General features: G+C 45.0%; 1 protein-coding gene across 2 annotated transcripts in view; it reads right to left on the bottom strand.

The window, feature by feature from the left end:
• Oscp1 (organic solute carrier partner 1) overlaps nucleotides 1-24,356 on the bottom strand; it is a 31,205-nt gene extending 6,849 nt beyond the window's left edge. Inside the window, exons 1-5 of one of the 2 annotated variants that reach the window (XM_055611092.1) lie at nucleotides 24,117-24,356; nucleotides 17,985-18,014; nucleotides 6,629-6,783; nucleotides 5,280-5,447; nucleotides 4,737-4,817 (exon numbers count right to left, since the gene is read on the bottom strand). In XM_055611092.1, the coding sequence (XP_055467067.1) occupies nucleotides 4,737-4,817; nucleotides 5,280-5,447; nucleotides 6,629-6,783; nucleotides 17,985-18,014; nucleotides 24,117-24,228 (546 nt within the window). In that variant the 5' untranslated portion in view covers nucleotides 24,229-24,356. The remainder of the gene's footprint in view (nucleotides 1-4,736; nucleotides 4,818-5,279; nucleotides 5,448-6,628; nucleotides 6,784-17,984; nucleotides 18,015-24,116) is intronic. The other variant, XM_055611093.1, reaches the window with a different exon arrangement.
• Nucleotides 24,357-25,322: the final 966 nt, after the last annotated feature.

The following is a 25,322-nucleotide window of genomic DNA, read 5'->3' as shown; positions in this document are numbered from 1 at the left end:
AAGGAAGGAAGGAAGGAAGGAAGGAAGGAAGGAAGGAAGGAAGGAAGAAAAAAAAGAAAAGGCCTATTTGGACACAGGACACAGCATACATGTAAAAGCACCATGTGGTGGCCTGAATGAGAATGCAAAGGCACCCAGGCTCATATGCTTGAATACTTGGTCCCCAGCTGGTGGAACTGTTTGGAAGGGATTAGGAGGTGTGGCCTTGTTGGAGCTGTGTCCTTGGGGGAAGCTTTGAGGTCTCAAAAGATTTCTGTGATTTAATGTTTGCTTGCTCTTTTGCTCATTCTCTGCCTTATGGTCGTAAATCAAGAGGTGAGCTCTTAGATGCTCCTTCACACTGCCATCACAGACTCTAGCCCTCTGCAAGTACGCCCAATGAAATGCTTTCTTTTATAAGTCGCCTTGGTCATGGTGTTTTACCACAGAAACAGAAAAACAACCAAAACACACCATAAAGCAAGACAGTCCACACAGTATACTTGAGCATAGCAGTCCACTGATGAGAACAATGCCAGGCCAGGGATGCTGGTGGCTGGGATGCTATTTGCTTTGGGGGAAGCAGGTATTGTGTATGATGCTTCAGAAGCAGCAAAGAGCAGGCACAAGTCATGTTCTGAGGGGAATGGGTAAACTGGCTTGGTCAGAGGTAAGTGAATGACCTTCAAGAAAATTTTCATACCAGGCATGGTGGTGCATGCTTATAATCCCAGCACTCTGGGAGGTAGAGGCAAGCAGATCTCTGTGAGTTCAAAGCCAGCCTGGTCTATGAAGTAAGTCCAGGATAGCCAAGAGACTACACAGATAAACCATGTCTTGAAAAACCATACACACACACACACACACAAAGTGAGAGAGAGAGAGAGAAAGAAAGAAAAATTTCACCTTCAGATTCTGTGATGAAGGAATATGAGTTTAGCAGAAATGAGAAAGCTGAGTCCATTGAATGAATGCTCCTCTAACCCCCCTCAGAAAAATGTTCACTTTTATCTTTCCCAGACTCCCTCATCCTTTAAAATTTCCAATCTCAGTGAGTACCACTATCAGGCCACCAAGATGGCAATCTGAGCCACCTTCAACCACCTTCCTTTATCTCCTTGGATGCCAAGCCATGCCAATGTAATGGGCTCCTGGCACCTGGCCACCCTACCCTCTGCTCCTCACTGCTGACCCCTTCTCCTGCCTTCCTCATCTGTTTTGAGCCAACTCTCCATTCTAGTGATGAAGACACCCTTCTGGACTCCTCAGCAACCATGAACCTTTCTTAATATCCTTGGCTTCCTGCTGCCTACCAGATTATATCCAGCTGCAGGCACATTTCTGACTCCTGCATTTCCCATATGAAAGTACTGAAGCCTCCCCTACCAAGACCTGGGGCCATATCCTCAGTAAGGTAACTGAGCCAGGAAGTCTCCTTTGTCCCTCTTCCCCACTTTTTTCATGAGCCTGCCAAAAATTTGTCTTGGGGTGGAGGGCAGAGAGACAGAGACAGAGACAGACAGACAGACAGCAGGTGTACTGACTGCATGCTGTGCAAGCATGGAGCGCCAACTTCTGGGGGGGGACATGAAAATAGGTGTGGTTGGCTTTACTGTGAGAGGAAGACGGCTCAGAGTTCAGCTGCAGCTGCTGCCGGAGAGCCCTGTCCATCCAGAGACAGACACTCAGGACAAGCGATACTGACCAATGCCCTAGATAGGTACATGCCTATAACACCAGATAAGGACGGGCAGCTCCCAAGAGCTTGCCAGCCAGCCAGCTTAGCCTACTTGGCCAGCCTCAGATCCCAATGGGAATCTCTATCTCAGAAAACGAGGTGGAAGTCTGGGTGTGGTGGTGCATGCCTTTAATTCCAGCATTTAGGAGGCAGAGACAGGTGGATCTCTGTGAGGTCAAGCCTGGGGTTTGATAAGTAGCTGAAGGGTATTGTGAGGCTGAGATGGTTGTAATCAACTCTCAAGGAACCTAAATGGAAGTGGTCTTAGTGCAGTCTGTCTCTGTCCAGGTCCCTATGGACAGGTCAGGACTTTGGCCATGTTGAGGCCCGTCTAGACATGTCTAGGCCTTACTGCGTCACATAGTGTGCAATTCGATACTTGCTGCTTAGAATAGAATAATAAGATGATAAATACATGTTCTGCTTAAATTAATAATAAATGTATGTTCTTCCTGAGTTAAATCATAATATCCTGCTATGTTCCTTTTTCATGGGAGCAGGGAGCTGGAAGGTCCCAAACCCTCAAGAGAGGGAACTGGAAAATCCCCAAGTTCACCTGCCCTATATACCAGTGAATCAGCTTCAAATGCTTTGTCTCGATACCTAGGCACAATGTACCTGGACATTCTATAAAGTCCCCACTGCAGGACCAATCAAATTAAAGGTCAGTTAGAAACACTTTGTCTAGCTAGTCAAAGTGATGCCATGCCCTCCCCTGGTTAGTTTTTTCTTAGAGACAGCCTGCCTTAAAAGCTGATTGGCATCACAGTCTTGGATCCCAAATCCAGACTGTGTCTCTGACCAGTTAGACTTTGCTAAGCGTAAACTTTCGTCAGTTTGAGTCTAGTGTCTGAGTGGCCAGTGAGCAGCTCTTCCTGAACCTCAACAGGCCGCATTTATGATGCCAAATGTGGTTTCATGAGATGGAAAGCTTGGTATTGGACATGCAGTTTTGTATTTGCTCTGCTTAAAATGGCAAGAGTTCTTGGTGCAGAGCTGTGTTTTCTTGATTTAGTTGGTTTTGCTAACAAATCTTAAAAACTAGCAAGACTATTTTGAAAACAGAAAATTTGTATAGGCAATCACAAGTTGCAGCTGAACAGAAACATTAGTAAAGACCAGACATGGGAAGCCAGCCCAGATGTTCAGATCATCGGAAGAGGACTGCCAAGCTGTGTGATTCATCATCCTGCTTCAACTCCCCGCCCCTACCAATAGAGCTAAGGATGACTTTGAACTCCTGTTCCCCTTGCCTCACTTCCCAAATGGTGCATTACAGCCTGTACTGCCATGACTAACTATAATTTTGATGTTTCCTTGTCTACCCATTTAGCAATTAAAGTATATTTAGTAGCATGAAACATTTCACTATAGAATTATGATTAGGCCTGTCTTTTCATTACAGTGGATTTTATCTCCTCACAACTGAGAAATCAATATGGCTGTTTATATTATTACAATCTATAAAATATGCCTAAATATGCATGGCCCTGGTAACACTACTAAGTGGAATTTTCATTATGTTCAAATTGATTTTAAATCTGCTGCAAACTTAATCTTGCTTGTACTTTCAGAATTTTATGTTTTCACCCGCGAACATTAGAGATCTTAGTTTAGATTCATGTTGTTCTTGCTCCATCCATAGTGAATACAATGAAATTATTCATGAGTGTTAAAAATAAAATTGGCATTAGGGCCGAAATTTATTTGTCATCCTGCCTTTGGGGAAAAAAAATGCATTCAGGCACAAACAGTATTCTAGTCCTCTTCTTGGTTTGGTTTTTGTGCGTGCATAGGTATTGGGTTCCAAAGGAACAGAAAGGGCTGTGTCTCCCTGTTCGCCTCATCCTCCATCCTCCCTCACTCCCAGGAGGCAGCACTATCTTGCCTATCTTTTGTAGATGTGTTCTATATCATTCACATTGAGCACACATACATTATATATGCTCCTTCACTGGGTTCTTCCAGCAAACTCCAAATTACATCCTTTCATTTCCACTTTCAGTGAAGGAGACAGGAGTCAAGAGCACAGGGCTCAACGTGGGGCTGACACTGTCTGGCACCAGGGCCAGAGCTGGGTTTGCTGCGGCACGCCATCTTCCCACCTCAGTTGGTTCAACTTTAGGATGGAACAAAACCCTACATAGGAGAGTTATTGCTGCCCCACCCCTTTCAAAAACACAAGTTTAGAAGTGTGTTTTTGAAAGTTAGGGTATAGAACTGTTTGGAGTAGGTGTGGCATAATGAGAGGGGGACATTTAGGGGAACAACAGCATGCAAAAAATGAATGCAGGCTAAATCCTAGCTCAATGGTAGGGAACTTGCTTAGCATACACAGGGACTTGGTCAGGGTCCCAGAAACTGGGGGAAAAAATTATGTGAGCCTAATGTGCCAGCAGCTTGGAGAGAAGGGCAGAACTGTAGGAAGAGCAAATCCTATACACTTTAGAAGCAACTGGACAAATCAAGGATGGAGAATCAGAATGACACTGGTTCTGAGCCAAGTGAGTGGTGGAGAGGAAGCATCCTCAGCAGAAGCTGGAGAGTCGGGCTCAATTGGCTTTCAGGCAATCATCTAGTGGCAGATATGGAATTATAGGCTCACTGGGCCTGACTGTGATAGATCTCAGGAAGTAGGTGGATGGGCAAAGGCAGGAGGAGGAAAGACCGAAAGAAAGTGGGAAAGCCAGGGAAGGGTGCGTCTCATGGAGCAGGAGGGTAGCCATGTGACAGTGTCTGATGCTGGGACACTGAGGACGATGAGCCTGAGATAAGCTTTGAGGTCACACTAGTACCTGAACAGCACAGTTCTTTTATAGAAGCTAAGGATGAGCCCACATTTCAAAGAAGCTTTAATGGAGTTGGGGAGATGATGGCTTAAATCTATTATGAGAATGCTTAGAGCCACATATCCAAAGCATGATGGGAATCACTAGCTGGGAAAAATCTTGTTCCTGGTTTTTCTGGATGACTGGCTTGGGGGCGGGGCAGTAGCAGAGAGGGTGTTCCAGGGACTTACTCGGATATGCAGGTCTTGGAAGAAGATCAGCAGGGTCTGCCGGATCATTTGGAACTCCCCAGCAGACAGACTCCCATATACCTGCCAAGGCAAGGCGGGGGGAAGCATTGCACTTTCCACCATGGGCTGAGTTGTGGGGACAGGCAGGGTTGGGACACCTATGTGGGACTCTGATAAGCAGGGACCCTGGCAGTGGGAGTGTCAGCACCCTCCCTCCCAAGTGGAACAAACCTGCCATGCCACGTTCTCTACAGGCCTGGAGTGTCTGCTCCCCACTATTGAGCAGACATGCTCTCCCAACACCCTTTCAGATGCCAGAGGAAAGTTCTTTGTGCTATTTTCCCACTACAAAAGCCACAGTAGAAAGCATAAGATGATAATTGCCCATGGTAGTTACAAAATAGGCAGTTGTGGGATTTTAGAATGTTGTAGGAGAGTGGCAGGCTTTGACCCTGTCATTGTAATCATAGGGTCTGTTAGTTCTTACAGTTGGCTGAGAACGAGGGCTATGCCAGGGAAGGAACAGGCTGGTGATATGCTTACTTCTGTCAGTTGCCGGAAGGTTTCGTCTACTTGATGCAGGATGGTTGGGGAGTCTTGGATGAATCCCTTGATGGAGTCTAAGTGGTTGAAGGTGATCAGCAGCACATCTTTGGGGCGTGGACACAGTAGCACTTGATATTTGAAAGCCATGGTCATCAAGTCATAGAGCTGTCAACCAAGACACAGAATAGATGGGACCATAAAAGCAGATCAGAACCTGAACAGAGCCATTGCTTCAAGGCAGCCACGGGCTTGCCTCAGGCAACCATATGGGTTGTCATCCAAGCCAGAGCACTTCTGGGAATTTGAAAGGGTGATGCCAGTAACTGAGTTAAGACAACAGGAGTAGCCAGAAGATCCCTGGGCAAACCATGGTTTCTGGTCACCCTCTGTGTCTGGGACACATGAAACCACATTGCCTGCTGAGAGTTCTGGACTGGGCACTGGACTACGACCCCATTTCTGTGTCTCCTCAGGGTGTCCAGGCCCACTGTGCACTGGGCTGGACTGGAGGGAATGAAGCTTGGCCGGGGGAGGTCAGTGTGTGGGCAAAGAGCAGACCAGAAACAGCTTCCAAGAACTGGTTTGTTTATTGGGCAGGGAGAAAGGGATATTTATGCCCTTGGGGAGGTGGCCAGGGTCTCTGGGGCAAGGATTGTGTGGTCATGTACAAATGGCCACGACAGGGGTGTTGGAAGATACTTCATCTGCATACTCAAGGGCTGGCAGGAGACCTTATAGAGTTAATAAGGAGGGAAGCCTGGTAACTGTTAAAGTAACAAATTCTTACTAGGATTGTTGGTGGGGCAGCCAAACAACTCCCCCCTCCTTTTTTTTCGAGACAGGGTTTCCTGGCTGTCCTGGACTCACTTTGTAGACCAGACAAACTCACAGAGATCCACCTGCCTCTGTCTCCTAAGTGCTAGGATTAAAGGCATGCACCACCATGTCCGGCTAAAACCTAATTATTAAGGCATATTTATTGCTCATATTAATGGGCCTCACTGTGACTTCTGAACATATCCACATCATGCTATGGTCACACTGGCTTTCCTAGGTGCCCTCTTTGCCCTCTTCCCAGAGGTAAAGCTTAGGGAGTTGAGTACTAGGTCCGGGGTAGCACACGTTCATGCCCATAAATAGGCATCAGAACAGCTGAGCTGTCTCTGGACAGGTGAAACTCAACAGAGAGATTGGTACAGATGCCTCCCGAGATCCTCTCAACCTGACAACATGACCACAGATCATGTTTACACGTCCTTGTTTTTCCCAAGACACCACTGCATATGAAATCCTATTTGGTCCTGTCTAGGACCATCCACAAGCTGACTAAGTGGCTGCCTGCTCACCTTATCCATGCTGGCCTGGTTCAGCCGCATGATGGAAGCATGGGCCAGGCGGTCATATACAGTCCTCAGGGCCTTCTTGGAGTACAGCTCCTGGGGTTTGAACAGCTCCTCCATAAACTTCCTGTTGAACATGGTTGAAATGATGTCATTCAGAACTGCGGAGACAAGAGAGAATCTAGATGAGCAAGGAAGGTACGGCAAGAAGCCTTACTTAGGAGTGCTATGGGTACAGGGTACAGGTAGAGCTGGGCATCGACAGAGCTGAGGTATGGAGCACTTGCTGAGATCAGCCCAGGTGTCCAGGAGGAAGCAGGGCTCAGGGCTGCTCCATGACAAGCTTTCAGGGCAAATTTCCACAGTGACAATGTTCCAGAAGACTGTGCTTTAGCTGTTACAGGCCACTTCACAAACAGTCTCTACCTTAATAAGGAAAATCTTTCCTTCTTAAAAAAAAAAAAAAAAAAAAAAAAGTACTGCTGTTCTTGGCAGTGGTGGTACACGCCTTTGATCCCAGCACTCCACTCCCGAGGCAGGTGGATCTCTGAGTTTGGGACCAGCCTGGTCTACAGAGTGAGTTCCAGGATGGTCAGGGCTACACAGAGAAACTCTGTCTCAAAAAACAAAAAAGAAAATAAAATAAGAAAAAGAATGTGGGGACGGTGAGCTGGCTCAGCTGTTAAGAGCACTTGTTGCTCTTTCAGGGGACGAGTGCTCAGTGCCCAGCACCCACATGATGGCTCTCAATCGTCCGTAACTCCAGTTCCATGGGATCTGATGCCCTCTTCAGATTTGTGTGGGTACCAGGCCTGCGTGTGATATAGATATAGATATATATACACATACAGGCAAGGAAAATATTCATATATACAAAATAAAGAAATCTAAATTTTTTCTATTAAAAAAGACTGTTATAAACAAACAAAGATAATAAGTTAGAGTACATCCTTAAGAAGAGAAACAGCTCACATTCTTTAAATAATTGTTTTATTCTGGGCACAGTGTTGCACACCTTTAATCTCAGCCTTTGAGAGGCAGAGGCAGGTTTCTGTGAGGTTGAGGCCAGCCTGGTCTAGAGTAACTTTCAGACCAGGTAGGGTTACATGGTGAGATACTGTCTCAAAACAAAACAAAACACCCAAAATAAATAAATTTAAATTTCATTATTTGTCTGTGGAGGTGTGGAGCGGTGTGTGAAGGCGGCCATGCTTCTTTCTATACCTCCAAGGGTTGTGGGAATTGAGCTCAGCTTGGCAGGTTGCATGACTTAGCATGGCTCAGCATGGTAAGCATTTTATTGGCTGAACCATCTCACTGGCCCTTTTACAAACCATATTCGACCTTATTATTAGTGCTTGTGTGTGATGTGTGCTGTTTTTCTTTCAGGCAATCTAAACCGTTTTTCATCTAAGATTAAACTTCACAAACGTCAGGCAAACAGTGGCGATTTACTTTTCGTAACAAACATTTCAGGAAAACGGACACACTGCCCAGTGGTTATTACAGTGTCTTTAGTGTGTCTACAAAGCATGTGGTTCAGACTGCTTCATCTGAGCACATCCATATCCCTCGTTGTTTGATCTGTGATACTGATTTCACAGCACAGGGACAGATCCCATCCCGTTGGGCCAGTGAAACTCCCACCTGTTGAGAATTAAAGACTTGTGCAAACCAACATGGCCTCAGCTCTGCTGTAGATATTCTGCAGTAGCCAACCAAGTACCCTGGTGAAGGTATGGGGATGCTCTGGGAGAAGAAGGGCAGCAGGTACAGGTGAGCAGAGATTGCTCTGGATGCTTCTTATATTGTTATTGTGTGTTGTGGGTGGGGAGGACATACCCGTGTGTTAAGGTGCGTATGTGGAGGTCAGGGGACAAGTTGGTGGCACTCCCTCTTTCCTTCCACCTTTCCAAGGCTTGTGGGGATTGAACTCAGGTTGGCACGTTTGCTTGGCAGGTGCCCTTACCTCCTGAGCTATCTGCGGGTGCAGACTAGTCTTTGAAAAATTAAAAAAAAATTATATGTCTGTGTGTCTGTGTGAGTGTCTGTGCAGGTGCCCTCAGAGACTAGAGGGGTCTGATGCCCTGGAGCTGGAATTCAAGGTGCTTGTAAGCCACCTGGCATGGGTGCTGGGAACAGAGCTTGAATCTTCTGGGGCAGCAGCACATGCTTCGATCGCTGAGTCCTCCAGATGATTCTTAAGCCAATTATTTTACTGTTAAGGGGAGAGTATATGGATATCAGGAGCATACATTCACAGACAGCTGTTACTTAGTTATACAAAATGAACTTTTTAAAAAAGATTATTTTTAAAGGCATATTTTTGTTATTTTAATTATGTGTGTGTGCAAACATGGGCCCATGGTATAGGCATGTGCAAGAGAGTGTAGGTACCCAACAGAAGCCAGAGGAGTTGGGACCCCCTGGGACTGAATTACAGGTGGTTCCGATGCACCTGGTGGAGTTCCGGAAGACGGAACTCTGGTCTTTTGGAAGAGCAGCACACCCGAACGCTCTTAACTGCTAAGCCATCTTTTTAGTTCTTCTTCTTCTTCTTATTTTTTATTTCTCAGCCCCTTTTACTTTTAATTCTATATATTGTATCTGTGTATGAATGAATGCAGGTGCCTGTGGAGACCAAAAGAAGGCCTCAGATCTCTGTAGCTAGAGTTACAGAAGGCATTGAGGCACACAGTGTGGATGTTGAGACACGGTTTCTCTGTGTAGCCTTGGCTATCCTGGGCTTGCTTTGTGGACCACGTTGGTCTCAAACTCACAGAGATCAGCCTGCCTCTGCCTCCTGAGTGCTGGGATTATAGATGTGCACCACTGCGCTGGGCGTGAGTGCTTATTTTTTCTTCTTCCTTCTCCTCCTCCTTCTTCTTCCAAGAGACAGGGTTTCTCTGTGTGGCCCTGGCCATCCTGGAAGTTCCTTAGTAGACCAGGATGGCCTTGAACTCAGATATTTGCTTGCCTCTGCTTCCCAAGCACTGGGATTAAAAGTGTGTGCCACCACTATCTGGCATGAGTGCTTATTTCTGAAAGATATAAACTCCACTTTCTCATGCTGAATACAATGGAAGTGATAGGTGCTTGGCTCTGGCTATATACTTTTAAAGAACCAAGGCCACAAGAGCAGGAATAGTTTATTATTATTATTTTAAAAGCATTTTATAGAGAGAAGGGAAACAGGGCTGCACTTTAAAAAATTTTTTTTTTTTAAATTTTTTTTATTTGAGGTCAAGTCTCATGTATGTAGTCCAGGCTGGTCTGGGATTAAGGCTTCTAGTTAAGGAAGGCCTTGAATTTCTAATTCTCTTTGGCTCCACCTTCAGAGTACTGGTATTAGAGTCAAACAAGTACTCAGCTGGTACTTGAATCTTAAGTGGAATTGCTTCAGAGAAAGGGAGGAGGGGATGTATTTTCTTCCTATACTGACTGTGGTGGTTTGAATGAGAATAGCTCCCAAAGGCTCATATGTTTGAACACTTGGTCCAAAGTTGAAACTGTTTGGAAAGGCTTAAGAGCTGTGGCCTTATTGGAGGAGCAGTGTCATTCAGTGCAGGCTTTGAGGTTTCAAAGGCCCACACCAAGTGCAGGCTTTGAGGTTTCAAAGGCCCACACCATCCCCAGTGCTCTCTCTCTCTCTCTGCCTTGTCCTTGTCTCTCCGCCTTGTAAACTCTCAGCTGTTCCTTCATTTGCCATCAGGTCTCTAACTCTCTGAAGCCATAATCCCAATTAAAGACTTTCTTTTATAAGTTGCCTTGGTCATGGTGTTTTACCACAGCAACAGAAAAGTAAGGCACGGACACACACAGCTGATCCTTCACGGAAGCATTGAACTCACACTTGACCTTTGCATCTTTGCATTTTACCCTCAACTCTGTCCTGCTCCTCCTCAGGCAGGAAGAATTAGACCCATGGCCAACACCTGAGGACGCCAGCCCAGCACGGCCAGCTAACTCCCCCTCCCCCAAGAGGTGCTCAGAGACACAGGAAACAAGCAAGGACCTGTAATAAATTGGGTTTTCTAATTTTTTCTTCTTCTCATAGCCTTTGTATAAAGTACTGAAACTCCAAGGAACAGATGCCATTGAAAAGCCACAGAGTCCTCAAAAAAGAAAACGTGGAGAGTTTCCCACAGTTGATATAGGCCAGGGAGGAAGGCATCAAGTTAAAGCATCCCTTGTCAGCTGTGATTGGGTTAAAACTTATAAAGAGCTGAGTCATTTCTCTAGGGTCTTTGAGTGCACTCAGGATCCAGGAGAACAGCTTACTCTCAAATAAATTGGCTTGAAAAGTGACAAAACCCCAAGGCGATTGTTACTGACTTTAGCAAAGCAAAAAAGAGAAGTGGAGTTTTTCCCCAGAGACATGAACCAGCCAGGCATCACCATGGCTCCTGCATCAGACTTCAGTGATGTTCACCTGCTGAGAACTGAGGGCAGCAGGGTCTGTCTCCGTGGGCACAGCAGGGGACACATAAGCTGCCAACGAAGAAATGGAAGTTTCATGGCTGGGCCCTGGCATCCGGGGATCCTTTGTCCCAATTCATTCTTTGTGCAAGTGTGGAGACAGATGCATTTTCCTCTTCCAGTTTGCTTTCTGTGGCACCTGGATCAGGCAGGTGTGCAGTGTACAGGACCAAGGTGACCACCACAGGGACACAGGGGCAGGAGTTAAGCACGCCCTGAGATACACAGTGCACAGATTCACATCCGCACAGTAGATTTAGTCAGACACCCAGTCTGCAGTTAGATTTCCCTGTCTATTTAAAAGGCGAAAATGAGGAAATTCAACTTGGTAATGGAAAATGAATTTATACTTTGCCTACACCAGGGCGAAAATGTCTGCTTTTCCTTGTCTCCTCTGCAACATTACAATTTCATAGAAGCGATGAAACAAAGGCCTTTGTGTGCATATGCTGATGTAGTCAGTGAGGTAAATGACCAGACCTGCATGAAATCTTTTCCTACACGACAAGTTCCTCCTTTGGCTGAGGCCAGAGCATCATAGTCCCTGTGATACACAGCATGGGACTTTGGGAAATTTGAGTTCTTTGGAGACCATTGTTCCAACAGTCTGACAGCTAAAGGGAGGGGCGCACATGTCTTCAGCTAGCCGATCTGCATCCCTGCCAGGGCCGGGCTTCCACCTCCGTGTTTGTTTTTGGCACTCGAGTGAGCCTTGCCTCCTCTTCATGAGGCAGAATGCAGTGGGAGTCGGACTGGATCGTGAGGAGAATGAACCCAGGAGAGGGAGGGTCTTTCACAAGGACATCAGAAGGGCTGGTGACTGGGCTCCTGAGGAGACTCCTGCTCTGGGCTCAGACAGCTGATGAAGTCAGTGTCTGCTGGTTATTTTCGATCAATTATATTAAAATAAACTCCAGTGATCTAATCACACACATGAAAACCCCTCAAGATCCACACTTCACACCTGAAATTCTGCCAGGCGTCAAAGCGTGGGCCAAAAATTGCTCAAGAGAAGTGTCAAAAGATGGTTGTGAACTATAATAAAAGCAGCCCAGCCCTTCAGTGGGGTTTCTCTGAACCTAGTCTGATGAAATAATTATCTTGATGAAAGCAATTCAGTTTCTATCAATTACCTCTGTTCCAAAATCACTTGTTCATGGAAAAATCACAGGATGGAGCCAAGGTTATGAGAGAGAAGCCAGGGAATGTCTGCACAGTTACAATGGTTTGAAGCTTTATGCTGTTCTAGACATCAGGCTTAGACCGTCACATGCATTATCTAACTTACTGTCCAAGACCACTCTAAGTCATCCCCATCCCCACATTCCAGTGAAGAGGGAAATTTAATCGAGGGTTTAAAATCCAAGCTGACACCACTGATGATGGAGGTGAAATTAGAAAGCCTCTGTCTCACTGTATTATTTATTTTTATTTTTTTATATTAATTACTGTTTATTTACTTTGTATCCCAGATGTAGCCCCTTCCCTCATTTCCTCCCAATACCACCCTCCCTCCCTCATCTCCTCCCTGTCCCTCTCTAAGTCCACTTATAGGGGAGGTCCTCCTCCCCTTCCCTCTGACCCTAGTTTATCAGTTCTCACCAGGACTGGCTGCAATGTCCTCCTCTGTGGTCTAGCTAGGCTGCTCCTCCCATGGGGGTGGGGGGCTGGGGAGGTCAAAGAGCTAGTCATAGAGTTCATGCCAGAGACAGTCCCTGTTTCCCTTACTACGGTATCCATTTGGCTACTGAGCTACCATGGGCTATGTCCAAGCAGGGATTCTAGGCTATATCCATGCATAGTCCCTAGTTGGAGAATCAGTCTCAGACAAGCCCCTGTGCCCAGATATATTTGGTCCTTGTGGAGCTCCTGTTCTCTCCAGGTCTTACTCTCTCTTCTTTCATATGATTCCCTGCACTCTGCCCAAAGTTTGGCCATGAGTCTCAGCATCTGCTTTGATATACTGCTATGTAGAGTCTTTTAGAGTCCCTCTATGGTAGGCCCCTATCCTGCTTCTCATTTTCTCCTACTTCCAATGTCCATCCTTTTTGTCTTCCTAAGTAAGGATTGATCTTCTAACTCTGGGTCCTCCTTCTTGTTTAGCTCCTTTAGGTGTACAGATTTTAATATGTTTATCCTATCTTATAGGTCTAGTATCCACTTATAAGTGAGTATATACCATGTGTGTCTTTCTGCTTCTGGGATACCTCACTCAGGATGATCTTTTCTAGGTCCCACCATTTGCCTGCAAATTTCATGGTACCACAATTTATGTATCCATTCCTCCATTGGAGGGACATCTGGATTGTTTCCAGGTTCTGGCTATTACAAATAAAGCTGCTACAAACATGGTTGAACAAACGTCCTTGTTGTGTACTTGAGCTTCTTTTGGATATATGCCTAGGAGTGGTATAGCTGGATCTTGAGGAAGCGCTATTCCTAATTATCTGAGATAGTGCCAGATTGATTTCCAAAGTGGTTGTACAAGTTTACATTCCCACCAGCAATGGAGGAGGGTTCCCCTTTCTGCACAACCCCTCCAGCATGTGTTGTCACTTGAGTTTTTGATCTTAGCCATTCTGATGGGTGTAAGGTGAAATCTCAGGGTCGTTTTAATTTGCATCTCCCTGATGGCTAAGGACGTTGAGCATTTCTTTTAAGTGTTTTTCTGCCATTCTACAACCCTCTACAGGGAATTCTCTGTTTAGCTCCATACCCCATTTTTTAATTGGATTACTTGATTTGTTGCTTTTTAACTTCTTGAGTTCTTTATATATATTGGATATTAGCCCTCTGTCAGATATAGTGTTGGTAAAGATCCTTTCCCAGTCTGTAGGCTGTTGTTTTGTTTTGACAACAGTGTCTTTTGCTTTATAGAAGCTTTTCAGTTTCATGAGGTCCCATTTATTTATGGTTGTTCTTAGAGCCTGTGCTGTTGGGTTGGTGTTTTGTTCAGGAAGTTGTCTCTTGTGCCAATGAGTTCTAGGGTCTTCCCCACTTTTTATTCTAACCGATTTAATGTGTCTGGTTTTACGTTGAGGTCTTTGATCCACTTGGACTTTAGTTTTGTGCAGGTTGATAAATATGGATCTATTTTAATTTTTCTGCATGTAGACATCCAGTTAGACTAGCACCATTTGTTGAAGATGCTGTCTTTTTTTTTTTTTCCCATTGAATGGTTTTGCCTTTTTTGTCAAAAATCAAGTATCCATAGGTGTGTGGATTTATTTCTGGGTCTTCTATTCGGTCCCATTGACCTACTATTCTGTTTCTATGCCAATACCATGCAGTTTTTATTACTATTGCTCTGTAGTAAAGCTTGAGATCAGGGATGGAGATACCTCCAGATGATCTGCTGTACAGAATTGTTTTGGAAACTCTGGGTTTTTTGTTTCTTCATATGAAGTCGAGAATTTTTCTTTCAAGGTCTGTAAAGAATTGTGTTGGTAATTTGATGGGAATTGCATTGAATCTGTAGATTGCTTTTGGCAGAATGGCCATTTTCACTATGTTAATCCTACCAATCCATGAGCACGAGAGATCTTTCCATCTTCTGAGATCTTCTTCAATTTCTTTATTCAGAGACTTGAAGTTTTTCTCAAACAGGTCTTTCACCTGCTTTGTTAGAGTCACACCAAGGTAATTTATGTTATTAGTGGCTATTGTGAAAAGTGTTGTTTCCCTAATTTCTTTCTTGGCCCTTTTGTCTTTGGTATACAAGGAGGGCTTCTGATTTTTTGATTTGATTTTGTAGCCAGCCACTTTGTTGAAGGTGTTTACCAGCTGAAGGTTGAATTTTGGGGGTCACTCATGTATACTATCATATCATCTGCAAACAGTGATACTTTGACTTCTTCCTTTCTGATTTGTATCCTCTTGATCTCCTTTAGTTGTCTTATTGCTCTAGCTAGGACTTCAAGTACTATGTTGAAGAGATATGGAGAGAGTGGTCAGCCTTGCCTTGTTCCTGATTTCAGTGGGATTGATTTAAGTTTCTCTCCATTGAGTTTGATGTTAGCTATAGGCTTGCTGTGTATTGCCTTTACTATGTTTAGGTATGTGCCTTGTATCCCTGATCTTTCTAAGACTTTAAACATGAATGGGTATTGGATTTTGTTGAATGCTTTTTCCGCATCTAAGGAGATGATTATGTGGTTTTTCTCCTTCAGTTTGTTTATATGGTAGATTACATTGATGTATTTCCATATATTGAACCACCCTTGCATGCCTAGGATGAAGCCTACTTGGTCATGGTGGATGATATCTTTTATGTGTTCTTGGATTCGGTTTGCAAGTACTTTATTGAGTATTTTTGCATCAATGTTCATAAGAAAGATAGGTCTGAAGCTCTCTTTTTTTTGTTTGGTCTTTGTGTGGTTTAGATATCAAGGTGACTGCGGCTTCATAGATTGAGTTTGGTAATGTTCCTTCTGTTTCTATTTTGTGAAATAGTCTGAAGAGAATTGGAGTTAGCTCTTCTATGAAGGTCTGGTAGAATATTGAGCTGAAGCCATCTGGCCCTGGGCTTTTTTTGGAGGGGAGACTTTTGATGACTGCTTCTATTTCTTTGGGTGATATGGGACTATTCAATCTTTCTACCTGATCTTGACTTAATTTAGGTAGATGGAATCTATCAAGAAAATTGTCCATTTCCTTTAGATTTTCAATTTTTGTGGCATATAGGCTTTTGTAGTATGGCCTAATGATTGTTTAGATTTCCTCAGTGTCTGTAGTTATGTCCCCCTTTTTATTTCTGATTTTGCTTATCTGGATAGTTTCTCTCCATCTTTTAGTTAGTTTGGCTAAGGGCTTGTCTATCTTGTTGATTTTCTCAAAGAAGCAGCTCTTGGTTTCATTGATTCTTTGAATTGTTTTATTTGTTTCTAATTGATTGATTTTAGCCCTGATCACTCCATCATCATCATCATCATCATCATCATCATCATCATCATCATCATCATGATCATCATGCATTATTTATCTGAGACAGAGTATGTAGCTCTGGCTAATCTGGAGTGCTATGTAGACCAGGTAGGTTTTGAACTCTCAAACATCTACCTGCCTCTGCCTCCTGAATACTAGGGTTAAGGGAGTGGTGCTTCAAAAGTGAAGAGCACTGGCTGTTCTTACAGAGGACAAAGGTTCAGTTCTTAGCACTTACATGGTGGCTCACAGCCATCCATTACTCCAGTTCCAGAGGATCAAATTTTCTAACCTCTGTGGTCACCAGGCATAGATACAGTTCACATACACTCATGCAGGAAAAACACCCATACACATAAAAAACAAATCTATAAAGTACACCACCACATTCAGCCCAATTATTTCTAATTATTCATTTCGTGCGTGAATGTGTATGTGAGCACGTGTATGTTTATACAGAGACCAGAGGACAAAGGGCAGTGCTGGGGTTAGTTCTCTTCTACCATGGGGGTCCCAGAGATAAGACTCAGGTTGTCAGCTTTGGTAGCAAGTGCCTTTACCCACTAAGTGCATCAATGGAATATATATATATATATATATATTTTTTTTTTCCTTCAGAGATAGCAACTCACTGTGTAGCCTTGATTGGCCTAGAACCAGGTTGGCCTCAAACCCATAGAGATCTGCCTGCCTCTGCCCCCTAATTGGTAAGATTAAAGGTGTGAGCTATCATACCCTGATAAATATGATATATAACATATGGATTCAGAATGTTGTAATCCATTAATATATCATGCTTAGTTCAATTTATCAAAATTTACTAAATAGATACTTTACCTTATTTGTCTCTGATTATACTGTTCTGAATTCTTTTTCATTCCCTATCCTGGCATTATTTGTTTTAAATTTATTTTATAATAGTTTTTGTTTTCTATAATATCACATTCTAAGTAAATTTCTATTACAATTAGAAAAATATTTACAAAGTCAAAAACATTATATAATTATGCTAAACTTTCAAAAATAAAGAAAACAAACCTACACCTTTAAAGTCAAAATCATAAGTATGGTTTTAAGTGGGCCTTTTATATTTTCTCTTACATATATTTTATGCACAAAAAGTAAAAAATGTTTTTGTTAGCATATATTAATTACGCATAACAATGGGTTTTTTATGCCATTTCACACATGTACATAATGTACCTTGATCATATTTACCCTCATTTTGCTTTTAGGCATGATAAATATACAGAACTGGCATATCTGGTGTGATAAGAGATTTAAAAATACTGGGGATGGCCGATGATAGGCATAAACCATTCCCTTCAAGGGAAGGCGGGCACCCGTGACATATAAAGACTGAGAGAAGCTGCGGTCTTGTTGTGACCTGCAGCTCGCTGTGGCTGAGAGGGAAATAAGATTTAACGGAAGGCGACAGTGCATGCATGATCCCATGCCTTCTGCCCACTCTCCTGGCAGCCATGCAGCCACATGCTTCATCACTTCAGCTGCTCCACCGTCATCTCTGTGTGTGCTAAGGGCAACAGCCGGGGAGGGCCACTCCCACTGAAGCAAACTTGCTTCTACCACAGGACCGGAAGGATACTTTAGGACTGCTGCAGTTCCCAGGAGTGGAGCTTCTGCCCCAGCTGTCCCTGAAGGCTTGGAACAATGACAACAACAAAGAGGGGGGTGGAGAGATGGGGGTGGGGCGGGGAGTCCTTCAGATGCAGTGTGGTCCTTCTGCCGGAGTCTGCTGAGTTTTCAGCTTACACAAATTTGTTTATGCCTTTGGAGCACAACATCCCAAGGCAAACCCAATGTCTCAGCTAAAGAAACTCAATCCTATTTCTTCCCTAGAAATACTTAAAGTGGTCTTGCTTTAAAAGAATCCACTAACCGACCGACCGAGTGAACCTGTGAACGCAGACTGAACGCATGCAGCTCAGAAATAGCATACCTCGTTTTCTGTCCACCTCTGTCCATTCATCTATATGAAGCATACAAAAAGAAAAGACCGGTTCATGAGGCAAGAACATTAGTCGCACTGAGGCTTTACAAACTCTGTATCTAGTTATCTGGCCTACCGAATTTTATTTCCTATATTTGAATTTAATGTCTTATGTGCATGCTCCACCTTCAATTGGAAACTGGATAAATGCCTAGTGAAAAAAACAGGGCAAGAGGAAGCTCAAGAGCACTGCTACCTCGGGGCTCCTCTTAGAAGGCTCCAGAAGTCATGTTCTCCAACGCTATAAGAACATACATTGGGCCAGGTCGGGGTGCTAGCCAATATCTTTAACCCAGTACTCAGGAGGCAGACGTAGACAGATCTCTGTGAGCTCCAGGCCAGCCTGGTCTACATAGTGAGACACTGTCTCAAAAGAAAAAAAAAAAAAAAAAATGAAAGCAGGCTTTTACCACTAGCTCCCCAATGAAGAATAACTCCAAGAACGGACGGAAAGAGTAGTTCCTTTTTATACAGTCCGATTTCCCCCTACACCTGGGGCCCTGTGCATTTTAGGAGGCAAGTGTTGTACCACTGACCGATCTATCCCCTAAGCCCTGAAAATCAGCCTTTTCCCTTTCTCATTTCTTTGGTAGGAAAATTTCACTCTATAGCCTCCCTCCACTTCCATTTTCCCAGCCCATCCAATAAAGAGTTCTACACATATCCACATGTGGAAAATATTTCACAGCTAATGGCATTTTGGGAAACACTTGCCACTATATTGTTTGGAAATGATTTCTGAAGTACACTGAAATTATGCATGTTCTTAGCACACTGGCATAGCCTCAGCATGGAATACAAACAGCTCTTTTTAGACTAGTGTGTACCACTGAAAATCACCATCTTTCTCTCTCAAGAGTCACAGGCTTAGCTGGGCCTGGTGGCACAAGACTGGAATTCTAGCTACTCAGGAGGCTGAGGCGGGATCAATAGTTTAAGATCTGTCTGGATCTGCAGAGTGAATTCAAGGCAACTTAGTGAGACCATGTCTCTAAACCAGCAGGGCTGGAGAGGTAGCTGAATGGCAGGGCGCTTGCCTGGTGTGCAGGAGGCTCGAGGTCCAGTTCCCAGGCCCGGGGGGCGGGGGGGGGGGCGGGGGACGTGATAAAGTCATGGGCTGTGTACAGCGTGCAGTAGAGAAGCAGGCCCTGTCCGGACTTCCTAAAGCAGTTATTTCTTTCTGGGCATATTGTATCAGTATCTTCTGTTCTCTGTGGTATTAGAATCAGAGGCTTGCAGCTATTTAGAGGTGGGGAGCTTTCATCCTCTGGAAGGTGTGTCTGGGGACAGTGATGCTCTTCTCTGTGGGGGATAAAACAGAACTGGAAAACACTGCCTTGTCCCTCCGGTCAGCAATGGCACCCACCGCCAGCAGAGGGCTCTAGAGAGCTGCTGTTTCCTCCCCGCTTCACCCTTTAAAGAGCCAGGCTAGGTATCCCAAGCTCTGCCTTTTACTCTCCAGACGACTTGTTTGGGACAATTCAGCTTCCGTTATATTTTTGCATGGGATGTAGGCCCAGGGGTTCCGGGGCTGGCTATTACATGTGAACCAGAAAAACCAGAACAGAGCTCCACTGCTATTTAGTCCTTCCATACTAAACAGTCTTAGAAAAACACAATAAAACAACAACACCAACAAGCAAACAAACAAAACAAAAACAAAAGCCCACTTTGCAGTCGAGGGCTCATGAGTCTCAGTTTTCTCTCCTGTAATGAAGAAGATAAACAAAATGTAACAGGGTTTTAGTGTAGGGCTTTTATGAGGACAGGAGTGAGGCATAGGCAGATTTTATTGCTGCTCCTATTGCTTAAAACGTGGGACATTTAGTATGCAACTCTCACAAGCCATGCCACTAAGAGCACACGCCCCTTCTGCTCAACACTAAACTGTGGCTGCACTGTGGGAGAAACAGCAATGTCTGCACTGGCCTTTTGGGAACAGGGATGGCCTCCAGGAGACCAATTAGCTGTGTAAGATAATGGAAACAGCTCCAAGAAATACGATTTCCTTCAAAGCATGCCTGAGGACTAATTTACCACATCTGGGTTTTTATAGGCCTGTGTATAGGCACCTGTCATGATGGCCCTGGCACTAGCTCCTGTAGCCTTGCTGACTTTTGTTATATATTCAATGTTCCATCTGCATGTACACCTGCACTCCAGAAGAAGGCACCGGATTTCATTATGGATGGTTGTGAGCCACCATGAGGTTGCTGGGAGCTGAACTCAGGACCTCTGGAAGAACAGCCAGTGCTCTTAATCTGAGCCATCTCTCCAGCCCCCTCTTCTCCACTCTTAACTTTTAGGCTGTTTTGTTTTCTCTCTTTTCTACAAGGCCCCACTGACAAACTGCTTCGGAAAGTAGGTGCCTGTATGTTATGCGTCCACATGTGGACGTCACGTTTCTGTATGTGTGTGTTTCAAAGCCTTCCCTTTCCTCCCGATCTACCAAACCCCGCACAGCTCCCGTACAGCCCCTTCAGGTGAGGCAGCACAGCGAAGCACTTAAGGACACATGGGTTAGGAGAGGGTGCCTTGGAGTCTCCAGGCCTGGAGTGCTCAGATCACTTACTCCTCCCAGCAGCTATGCCACCCTGGGCAAAGCAGCTTCAGTTTTCCTTGTAAAACTGGGTGGTTTTGTTAGCTATGGGATAGAATAGCTGTGGGCAGCGTGGTATTGAAGTGAAGGACTGATACAACTGACCAGCTGTTTCAAGAGTCACGAGTGGTGGCTCCTGCCTACAATCTCAGCACTCCGGAGGCTGCGGCAAGGCGGCTGCTGAAAACTCCAGGGCCATCTGTGCTAATCAATGAGTGTGGGGACCGCAGCTGCAGTGTGAACCCTGTTTCAGAAAAAGCAAACTATTTGATTGTTGTCTTGATGTGTCTTGAGCTTTAGAATCATTTATGGCTTGGACTCATCAACGGCCCCTTCCAGGCACTGCACAGGAGGATTTAGCTCGGTTCTCTCCAGAACAGGGCATGGTATGACATCTGCCAAACGCTCTGCAATGAGTGAACGTATGAAAAGTTGAAAATGGCTTGCTAAAGATGTCTGAAACTTGGGGCTGGAGAGAGGGCTCAGAGGTAGAGAGCACTGGCTAAGAGGTCCTGAGTTCAGTTCCCAGCAACCACATGGTGGCGCATGACGCTCTATAATGAGATCTGGTGCCCTCTTCTGGCGTGCAGGCACACATGCAGGCAAAACATTGCATATATAATAAATAAATAAATCTTGAAAAAGAAAAGAAAAGAAAAGGTGTCTGAAGCTGTATAAAACTGAATTTAGGTAAACCAGAGAGACTATCACTTCTTTGTTTGCTTGTTTGTTTTTTGAGATAGAGTTTTTCTGTATAATAGCCCTGGCTGTCCTGAACTTGCTTTGTAGACTAGGCTGTCACAGAGATCCTAAGTGCTGGGATTAAAGGCATGCTCCACTACTGCCCAGCTAAGACTATCACTCTTAAATTTTTTTTCCCCTGGATATAGTGGCATACAACTGTGATACCAACACTAAGGTGATGAGAACCAGGAAATCAGAGTTCTAGTCTAGCCTTTGCTACATGAGACCCTGTCTCAGAAAAACCAAAATAGTGGGCTTTGCTGTAGAAAAAAAAAAAAAAATGTATATATTGTACTTTTGAGATAGGGTCTCACTATATGGTGCTTGCTGGCCTGGAACTTACTAGGTAGACCAGGCTGGTCTTAAACTCTCATTGAAGCCCTCTCGTTCAGCCCCCAGCATCTGGTTTAAGGACTGTAGTTCTTGTTTTTTTACATTTTTAAAAATTTTTAATTATGTGTATCTGTCAGGGTATGTGCATGTAAATGCAGATATTCTGGGAGGTCAGAGGAGGGTGCTGAATTCTTTAGAATTGGATTACAGGTGGTTGTAAGCTTCCCAGTAGATGCTGGAAATGAAAAACTGATCCTCTGAAAGTACAGTAAGTGCTCCTAACTGCACTGATCCCTTTCTCTAGCCTGGGACTACAGTTCTTAAAGGCAAATACCCTTGTATTCACAGAGTCTTGCCCAGAACTCCTCTTGAAAGACAACACCAGCTACTACTAATTGTGTAGAGCCAGTTGTGGTGGCACATGCCTTTAATCCCAGCACTTGGGAGACAGAGGCAGGTGGATCTCTGTGAGTTCAAAAGAAGCCCAGTCTACAGAGTGATTCCAGAACAACCAGGGCTACACACAGGGAAACCCTGTCTTGAAAAACCAAAACCAATCAACCAACCAAACAAGTCACACTCTTAGTGTAGTAGGCAGCTTGTCAGTCTCATAAATTAAAAAAAAAAATGTGTGAACATGAAAGGCATGTTCATTCAATCCTTACAGCTTTGCTTTCAGGTGTGTATTATAATTCTCATTTTATAGAGAAACTGGCTTATAGAAGTTACACCCCAAGATCCCACAACTAGCTACATGTGGGATCTAGACCTGTACTCCTCCAAAGGGCAGACTCGTAATTGCTAATTTACATCGCCTTTCAAGATGCAGGCTACCTAGAGAAATCTAGTCTGTCACTCCACGGGGCCATCAGCCTGAGTGAAATCATGTGACACAGGCAGCAAAGAAACAAAGGAGCCTCCTGAGGAAGGAACACAAAGCCATATCAAACTGCCAAGTGGTTCAGCAGACCTTCAGTGAGCGCTGATTTATTCCGATCTGGGTCCTGAGTGCTAGATGCTGAAGTACTAACATCAATAGGTCAAATAAGTGGGGACACACACACAACAGTTGAGTATAAAACAGCCAGGTGGTGAGGTAAGGGGAGGCACGGACAGGGTGCTGTGGGAGCACAGCGAGGCCCTTTTTCTAAGGAAGGAGGCCTCCCAAAGAACAACGATTCTTCGGTCAATGGTACGGAGATGAGGGAAAGAACGGAGGGGTAGGAACCACAAGCACAGCGTCATGACGGACATTTTTTTAAAAAGATATACATACACTTTGGTGTGATTTGGACTCAAAGCGTGAATCAAACAGCGATGGGAAATCAGGCTGGGAAGGGCCACAGCATGACCTGCACAGGACTGGGTCTCCGCTTAGACAGGAGTGGGAAGTTGACTGTGGGAAGTGCTCCAATGTACTAGGAGAGATGGCCCTAGACACATTTGCATTTTGTAAAGCCTTCTGGTAGCAATGCTCCAAATGAATGGAAGGGAGTGATCTAGGGAGTTCCCTTGTCTGTCTACACATGAATTTACACGCAACCAGACACAATGACTATTATCTGAGTGTGTGTGTTTAGCATCAGCTGATTATACATAAGCTGTTGGGAGAAAATAGTGTTTTCACCAGTGTTCACGTCAACTGTTAAACTTCTACTCCTCTACCTAGAAATATAACAGTTCATGCTTAACACCAGGAAATTTGGTGAACAAAGTTGTTTGCTAAGAAGAAAAACTGTGGCAGTGTTCTGGGTGGTCGTTTCTCTGTGAATTATATGGCATAATTTTGCACTTTACAAGCTTTCCAACATTTTCACAATTGCATTTCCCTCCAACACTTTCAAAATAAAGAAGTATGCTTTCATTCTTATGTTATTTTAGGACCCTACCTTTATAGAAATGGCTTGTGGAATGGGCAAGACTTATCTTCAGCTTATGTGGGAGGACAGAGACACCGGGGAATCAGTATCTGTTCCGTGGGGGGTTAACAGGGATGGTTTTACTAGACAAAAATATATTGCCAGCTGGGAACTACTTTTGGAAAGGGGCAAATTTTAAGGGACCTGAAAATTGAGGGTTCAAGCTCTGTAAGTATGTCCAATGTACTAGGTTTCTCTGTGGGGAAATGCTCTTTTAGAGCATTAATTTGACTCCCAAGAGCTTCCAACTGCATGGGTACTGCGTCTTTTGGGAAAGATAGCCGGCTGTCAAAGAGAAGTGCGCAGAGGCGTTGGTCTGGCTATTGGGGAGTGCAGGAAAGAGGGCCAGGGGCTGGCTTGGCTGTAGGTGAGGGCGAAGGCGGGCAAGCGGGGCTTTCGCGGAGTTTGGTGGGGGAACTAGGCTGCGGGGCGGGATGGGGACATTTAGTGTGGTGATGAGGGAACCAGGCTGCGGGGGCCTCTTACCTTTGCGGGCCTTGTCTCCGGGGATGTTCTGGGCCCTCAGTCGCTGGTCTAGGACGTAAAGCATCTCTCCACCTAAGTTCAAAAAGAGCAGCGGTAGAGTCCGCACAGACATGGTGCAGGAAACTTGCAGGGCAGGTGAAGGAAGAGCCCCAAGGTTTAGGATGTAGCAGCTTGGAGGCCCCTCCGCGTCCCATAGCCCGGTTGTTGGGGCAACGCCACAGAGCAGAAAGGCAAACCAATCATATGGCGGCTTGATGGGACGTGGCCCGAGGAGAGCGCTCATTGGGCTAAGTGACAAAGACCGCGCTGGGCGATTGGTCCGAAGGGAGGCGCACAACTTCGGCCTCCGGGGAGCGCTGCTTTTGAGTTTTCCAGCGGATCCACCTTGTCGCCACAAGCCTTCCAGTTAGCCCCAGCGTCTTGGGTGCTGCCTGCCCGTCCCGCTAAGTCCCGGCCCGTCGCCTGCTGTGCTGCCCCGGGTAGATTTGTGATCCACCGCCCAGGGACTTTCAAGAGGAACTAGTGAGATCACTGTAAGCGCCACGAAGGCACCCTGGAGTTACCAGTCCCTCATCTGTTATATCATCTCTATTTCCTGTCTAAACCCTCCAGGAAGCGATGCATCACCGGATTTCCTAATCGGTGGAGCCACCAGGCCCGCTCCTCCTAGCGGTTTAAGTAGGCCCCGTACAAATTTCTCCTCCACCGTTGGCTCCAGGATCACGTTCGGCTGGTCCTTTTCAGATAATTCTTGTAGATTTCAGTGTTTCTGCTAAGCATTCACCTCTGCAGCCACAGCAGTCTTGAGCTCCCACATCCACCTCCTTGGGGTCCCATTAATAACCAGCCACCTACTTTTCTTGCAGAATCTTCTTACATTTGTTCCTTAAATTCCATTTCTGTATTCCTACGTTTCTCCATATCAAGTGCACTGGCTGCTGCCCTTATGTTGGGCGTTATGCATTTTGTTACCTGCTGGTCGGTGGTGGCTAAAGTGTCCAAGGCAGCATTCAAAACAGTGCCTTTCCTGCAGGCCTGATCCACTAGTGTGACTTTCTCCTTACCTGGTGGTCCGCTGAAAGATTGGCACCTGGTCCTGCAGCACAGGACCTCTAAATAGGTGACTACTCCAGGCCCATTTCATTAAGGCCTTTATTGTTCCTGGAGGTTACTCCTGTGCCCTCAGGAATTACGTTCCCATCCTGA

This window comes from Psammomys obesus, unplaced genomic scaffold, assembly GCF_907164565.1.
Source record: "Psammomys obesus unplaced genomic scaffold, mPsaObe1.curated_primary_1811, whole genome shotgun sequence".
Classification (NCBI taxonomy): Eukaryota; Metazoa; Chordata; class Mammalia; order Rodentia; family Muridae; genus Psammomys; species Psammomys obesus.
The sequence above is the reverse complement of the archived record's forward strand: the minus strand, read 5'-3'. Positions and strand labels throughout refer to the sequence as shown.